The sequence below is a fragment of the Gavialis gangeticus genome, unplaced genomic scaffold (genome assembly GCF_001723915.1).
Source record: "Gavialis gangeticus isolate Ggan-Ray unplaced genomic scaffold, GavGan_comp1, whole genome shotgun sequence".
Lineage (NCBI taxonomy): Eukaryota > Metazoa > Chordata > Crocodylia > Gavialidae > Gavialis > Gavialis gangeticus.
This window is the reverse complement of record NW_017729033.1, coordinates 69,717,180-69,724,295: the sequence shown is the minus strand read 5'-3', so window position 1 is coordinate 69,724,295 and position 7,116 is coordinate 69,717,180. Positions and strand designations below refer to the sequence as shown.

Here is a 7,116-nt window from a genome sequence, read left to right as displayed (position 1 = left end):
TTATAGTTCTCTCAGGTTTTGGGGCAGAAGCTGATTGTCACAGGAAAAAACTTCTCCCTGCATCCATTTATATTCCATAACTGAGGAAGTGTGTTTTGGGAAATTTCTACTTTCCTCTGAAGCATCAGGTATTGGACTGAAGCCAGATATTGGACTTGGAGAATTAATGGTCAGAGCTATTAGGGCAAATCCGATGTTCCTATGGGAAAGTGCAAGGCCCCAAGCAGTCACTTGTGTTGCTTGTATTTAAGGCTGGCCCTAAAAATGAGGTTCAGGAGAGAAAAAAGAAAATCAGTTTTTTTGGAAACATAAATGTTGATGTTAACATGAACCTTTACAAGTGGATAAGAAATCTTAAAAATGGCAAAAAAAAGAAACATTACATTTCTGAAACCAAAATAATCAGTTAATAGATAGTGTACTGGTTTGTCAAGTTTTCATAATAGTGTTCAAATGGATGCTCTAATAGTCTTGTTCTGTGAGCATTGGAAGAGATATTAGAAGAGTATTTCACACTTCAAAATATTCAATGACTCGCTTCATAAATATTGACAAAGTCCAAATCACAAGCATTTGTGAGATTCTTTTCTTCAGTAACAGAATGTTTCTAACAAGTGCAGTGACTTCCAGGCAGAAAGCAGCATATCACTTCATGTAACACATTAACTCTGCTTTGATACTGGTAGTTTATACCTGTTGTGTGCGACTGTTGTATCTTATTTAGAAAAAACTCAAGCTACTATCATTAGATACATCAATGACTTAAAATGATGCTACCCAATTAATGTGAGATATGTAAATAAGCACCATTTAATGATACTGTTTTCAAGTACCAGCTAATCTCAATGTGCTGTCATGTTCATGACTTAACTGATGTTTCGTGACCTACCAAGATAAATTTGGATACATGAGGTAAAAACAGTGTCAGAACCTACATACTTGTTTTTTGTATTTCATCACGGGTTCCTCGGAGCTGTTTAATATCTTATCCACAGATCCTAAGCGTGCATTTTTTCTTTTATCAAATTGATTGAATGAGTTTGTCTAGTGATAAATAAACCTCCTAAAGTTATAAAAACACACTAAAGCAAAAACAACATTTAACCCTCCACTTGGAGTGACAAACTGCCTTTCACAGTATTGAGAGATACGAGGTACTCTTGGAAGAGAAGGTGGCACCACTGAAGTTGGCTGATCCAGATGTACAGAACCACAGAAATATATCCAGTTAATTTAAAGTCCTATTGGAGAAAAATACACATTTCAGTAGGTCTATTTTTCTAAGCATTGACACTGAATGGATTCAAGACAGGCCTGCATTAGCCTTACTGGACTTATCTTGCCCTTGTTGGTTAGCCAGTCCATTTAGAGAGTTTGACAGGTTCACAGCCAATAGGCATGGAGTCAACTGGTTCTTTCATGGAAAGGTGCCAAATTTAATTTACTATGAGACAGCTCTGAAGGGTAGTATTAGGTGCTTGCCTGGCCATGGCATAAAAGCAACCAGCTATAGGAGCACATTGTGGTAAGGGTTTGGAAGGAAAGAGAAACAAACTGTCCTCTACACCAACATTTCTCAACCTATGGGTTGCGACCCAAAAAATGGGTCACAAGAATATATGAAAGGGTCATGAACAAACTTTAAAAATGGATCCATACACTTTAAAAATTGATTCTCCTTTAAAGGAAAAAAACATGGGAAACAGAGGCTTTCCCCTTGCAGGCTGTCAGAGTTCCAGCCTGCAAGGGGCTGCTTAGGGCCTCCCCTTCCCACACACACACACACACACACACACACACCCTCTCTGCCCCACACACTCGGGGGTAGGGGGTAGGGGGCACTGGGTTGGGATTGGCCATCTATGTTTACAGATGGACTCCAGTACAAAAAAGGTTGAGAATCACTGCTCTACACAAGAGGCATTAGCTTTTTACACAGTAAAACAGTAAAGGGCTACTCCTTTTTCAAGCCCAGCTTGGTCAAGTATTTCAGAGACAACAGCTCACCAGGTGTTATTTTCTCTCTTTACTCAGTCTTTTAAGAACTTAATGTTAAAACCAAGAGTCATTATGTACTGAATATGCCCACTTACTTGGGCTTCCACTCCTTAATGGGGAAGGGCTGCGACTTCGAGATAACTGCAAAAGAAACAGAAACAAAATAAATGATGTGATCAAGTTCAGCCAAAGGGACTACATTCTAGGCAAGCATGAAAGGATCTGTCAACATTCAGAAAATGTTTCCTGGTGTAATACATCAATGCCATTCCATTGGTTGCCAAGGGAAGCTGAACTTAATAAATACGTTACTTTGATTCTTCTCTTACGATAGCCACAAAGAGTGAGTTTGCCAAGACTCACTCTTGATATCTATATTTGGTAAAACTTGATATTTATTTCACATTTCTGGTATGGATAGACACACAGACAGACATGCAAAAACACAACAGCCACAATTTTATAAGTATAACAAATAATTACTTAACCATGCTGTGGGCAGATCTTTGCTGAGAATTCACAGAACATTATTTTGGCTCAGCTGTTCCATTCTGCACCTCCCCAATTTGTCACTTCCCTGGATTAGGGGACAAATTTAGATTCCTAGTTCTAAGAGGTGGGGGCAATGTGTTATATTTATGTACTGTGGGGGCTTTAAACATTTCTGAGTAGCGTAATTAGTTATTTAGAGAGCCTTGAACTTGGAAACAGTAGAGGCTTGCAAAACTGGTCAAAACGACATTACATGGAGAGAGAATTTCCCCTCTTGTAATCAAAGCAAGCATTAAGTTCAACAATACATACTTTAATTGGTCTACACTTGGTCAGATATAAGGAAAAAAAATGTTGAGGAAGTTCCATTAAAAATGTAATGTCTGACAAAAATAGTAACACTATCACCTATTTTTTGCACCCTAAAGAAATAGATGTGCATAAATAGCAGTTTGCAAGGATTATGTTTTATTTTCTTCATGCCATGCAAGCCAGCTGACAGGAGTGCTTGTTTCCAAACTTCAGCATATACATATGTTATGTGAAATGTCCCCTTCATTCTGAGCATAAAATGATTGATGTAATGTACAGTACCAATGTTCTGCTGGGGCTTCCTCGACGAGATAGCACAGGGCTCATGCTACGGCTGCGGCTTCTGCTCCTGGAAGACCACTACAACAAAACAGAGCATGACACAAACCTATATTAAAATAAGAACATTCACTGAAGCTAAATTTGGAAGCAGGTTCGCTTTGCTCAGCTAAAGACAAGGCTAAGAATGTGAATGAGCCAACATCTCCCTAATGAAGCCTCCAATCCTGCAAAACTTATTTGTGCTCTAAGCTTTATGAAGATGGGCAACACAGAGTGGGTCTTAATGATTACAAATCCCAGCCAGAATGGGCTGGGAATTTTAATAGGATGACTTCTTTTCACCAGTCCAAGAATACCTACCAAAGCACCTCTCTTTGTAACCGCTTCTCCCTTCACAATTATGGTATCATTTTCCAACAGAGCAGGCCATACATGGTAGGCCACCAATGGGGCTGTGAAATCAGAGTCATAGCTGCGGCGGTACCTGCTCAAAACACAGAAAAGTTATCAGGATAAATGCCTGAAAACCCACTGGTGACTAGAAATAGCGTATAGACTTGAAAGTACCAAAATTTTATATTCACTTATAAAAGTCTTTAAGCAATATCTCTATGCTACATGTAAAAAATAATTCTTCTGTAACAATATGTATAAAGTAATATGCTTATGAAAGAGTCATTTAGGCTAAGAGCATATTGTCTACCAATATTAAAAGAAGTGTCATTATAATTACATCACATCGGAGGCACATTAGGTTATCTTATGACATATTTGGAGCCCTTTTGTCATTGACTGACAAGGCAGAACAGTGTTCTGATAATCTGATGCTTTTTATATCATCCTAGAACTCTTGGTCAAACGATTATGCAAAAGATATTACAGTAAAAGGGTGCAGGGGACAGGCTGGTCCCAATGCAATCTCACAGGGAAAGGTAGCTTGTCCCTGTTCCATGGAAAGGAAAGGAGGTATGGCCCAGCCCTGCAGGGGGGAAGGGACATGGCCAGGCCCCAACCCAACCCCATAGGGGAAGGGGGCATGGCCCAGCTCCAACAGGAAGAGAGAGGCATGGCCCAGCAATGTGGGGGGAAGGAGACATGGCCAGGCCCCAACCCAGCCTTGTAGGGTGGGAAGGGGGCATGGTCCAGTCCCAATCTAGAAGCAGAGGAGTGGGGTTCATGGCCTGGCCCCACAGGGGAAGGAGTGGCAGACCAGACCAGCCCCATGCACAAGGTTGGGGCTTGGGCATATGGCATGGGGACAGTGACCATATTAATGGCCACTGCTCCCCCACCACCAGACTTGCTGCCTATGGGGAGCCCCACAGGCCAGATGCCATGGTTCATATCTGGCCTGCAGGCCAGAGCTTGAACATCCCTGAACTAAATAATTAATGTTATTCTTTAACCCTTAATGTAAATAGGCTACACAGGCAGAAAAAATGAACATGTTTGACTGAATACATCTTTTTAATCTCCAACTCCTAAGCAGAAGACTATAATAGAATATTTCCAAGTTCTCTTCTTACTTGGACTCATTAAAAAGTTCTCCATCTGCACCAAATGCAATATCCACAGGAGGAATCAATGTCTGCATTGAAAAAGCGACATGGCACAACTCCCGTATCAAACTGCTGATTATAATGAAGTCAACTTCTGGTGGGAATGAAATTTTAGGATTGATATTCATGGCACGAATCACTTCCTGAAAGCAAACATAACAATGTATTTAGTAATTCACTAGTAACATTGAACCCGAGTTGACCACATTTTGCAATTACAGACCAGCAGGTATAGGCCCTCCTAACCTGAAGTCCTGTTGTTTCCCCCCTATCCCCCCCCACCATTTACACACCCTCAGTTTAGCAAAAACTAAACAGAATACTAAAGATGCAGTCATTGGTTATTTCAATGACTAGGGTTAGGAAATACTAACCCTAAAAGATGTAATATTTTAGCTTCATTACACAGTGAAATACAATGATGAACCATTCCCTCTCACTTACATTGACAGTGGTTTGAACATCATAAAGATCCTCATGGCGAACTATGTAGTCCAAGACAATGTCTTCAAGTGACTCAGGACCTGAGTAACTTAAAGACACAGTCTTTCTCACACGCAGTTTGAACTGTCTGAAGGCCATCTTTGCTGCATGGAAAGACTCCTGTAAATATTAAAACATTCAGTTAAATTCATAATTGTGTAAGCAAAAAGATAAATTTGATTTTCAAATAATATTCTGAACTCATCTCTGGGGTAACCCTATTGATCAAGGGATACATTTTGGTTAATAATCTTTACAGGTCTCTGGGAATCAAATGCCACAAAGAGAGAGAGTTTAGAAATAGTATTTATTTGGGAGGGTTTCTTAGATGAACCACATTTTAAATTCCAGAGGACAGATCTGATTTCAATGCTTCCAACTTTCAGCTAAACCTTCTATTTTTCCACAAGATTCCATCACTTAAAATCAAGCACTGAAATCATTAGGGTTGTTGGTTGTAGCTGTGTTGGTCTAAGGACATAGGCAGACAAGGTTCTTTGGGTAGATGTGATATCTTTTATTAGGCCAACTAAATAGTTGGAAAAATTGTTCTTTGCAAGTTTTCTGGCACAAAGACCCTTCTTCAAGCATAGAGAGTTTGCTGGTGTAATGTGTGCTCTCATTACACATTGCACCAGCAAACTCTCCCTATGCCTGAAGAAGGGTGTTTGTGCCCAAAAGCTTGCAAAGAACAATTTTTCCAACTATTTAGTTGGCCTAATAAAAGATATCACATCTACCCAAAGAACCTTGTACTGAAATTATGTTGCATTCAAATATAGCACTGAACAGAGCTCAATGCTTGCAATTTTATGTGCTATACAGTAACGTGTTTACAGCAGAACATTGTCTGCTGCTGTATCTTAATGCTGTGATTTGATTGACAATTACAGTTTTACAAAAAAATTAAAATCTTTGCTGTCAAGATTCAATCCTGAGTAGTGCTGAGCATGCATAGGGTCCTCAATGATCTAAGCATGAGCTACGAGGACTCAGCAACTTTCAGGATCAGATCAGACTCACAAAAAGCTTTATATGGATAGCTCTGAACCTTCTGAAATACTAGGCTTTAAAAATGTTAGTTTAAATGAAGCAGTGTGATCTGCTCTATGGACATTTGTGACTCAGAGCCAGTAACTATGCTATTCTAAGGGAAATATAAAAGTTATTAAATCAAGGGTAATTAAAATGTGGGGTTAGGGGGGAACTGAAAGGAAAAATACATCAGGTGAAATATTTCCTTGTGTGAATTGTGGAAATATTGGTTCACATGTGATTACATTTTAATCCATCCAGATTTTCAAAAAAAAATCTATATCTCTTGCAAAACTATTCAAAGAAATACAGTTTATGTTTTATTTCATACCACCGCTGCAACATATATTATCCTCTGGACCATCTCTGGATCATCCACATATGTCCTTAAAAGGGTCTGTGCATCCAAGCGTTCTTGTGTATAAATCTCATTAAAGCGGGCGACTAGATGGGCATGACGTGAAGCATTTGTGAGCCGGGCTCGGCCAGGGGAGCAACTCCTCAAGGGAAGAGGACTAGGTGACCTGCTCCGGGTGCGTGTGGGGGAAGGAGAGCGACTCCGTGCAAGTCTGAGAGAGAGAAAGAGAGAGATGCTTTCAGAAACCATGGACTGGCCTGTTGTACCAATTTAGCTATTTATGGTGCAAATATTTATGCCAATTTTGGTATAGAAGTACAATGCTTGGCCTCAGTGCCATTAAAAACAACTTAAAAAGTACTTTTACCAATATAACTTATAATTTTACTTTTAAAAGCAGGTACACACAAACTAGTTATCTTGTGGCAAAAGGAGGGATGATAACTGCCTATACAGCTCAGCTACCATGGCTTAGCTTTCATCTACCAAAGACTAAGAGCATATAGTTTCATAGTTACGTAGTTGGTAGGGTCAGAAGGGACCTGAGCAGATCATCAAGTTCGACCCCCTGCCATGGCAGGAAAAAGTACTGGGGTC

At 39.8% G+C, this 7,116-nt stretch overlaps 1 protein-coding gene across 2 annotated transcripts in view; it reads right to left on the bottom strand.

Moving 5' to 3' along the window:
• Nucleotides 1-880: 880 nt before the first annotated feature.
• The window catches only part of SPATA18 (spermatogenesis associated 18), a 66,704-nt gene continuing 60,468 nt past the window's right edge, over nucleotides 881-7,116 (bottom strand). For both annotated transcript variants that reach the window (XM_019526557.1, XM_019526558.1), the window contains 7 exons: nucleotides 6,493-6,730; nucleotides 5,088-5,246; nucleotides 4,611-4,786; nucleotides 3,445-3,568; nucleotides 3,085-3,162; nucleotides 2,094-2,139; nucleotides 881-1,241 (listed from right to left, as the gene is read on the bottom strand). In XM_019526557.1, coding sequence (XP_019382102.1) covers nucleotides 1,234-1,241; nucleotides 2,094-2,139; nucleotides 3,085-3,162; nucleotides 3,445-3,568; nucleotides 4,611-4,786; nucleotides 5,088-5,246; nucleotides 6,493-6,730 — 829 coding nt within the window. In that variant the 3' untranslated portion in view covers nucleotides 881-1,233. The remainder of the gene's footprint in view (nucleotides 1,242-2,093; nucleotides 2,140-3,084; nucleotides 3,163-3,444; nucleotides 3,569-4,610; nucleotides 4,787-5,087; nucleotides 5,247-6,492; nucleotides 6,731-7,116) is intronic.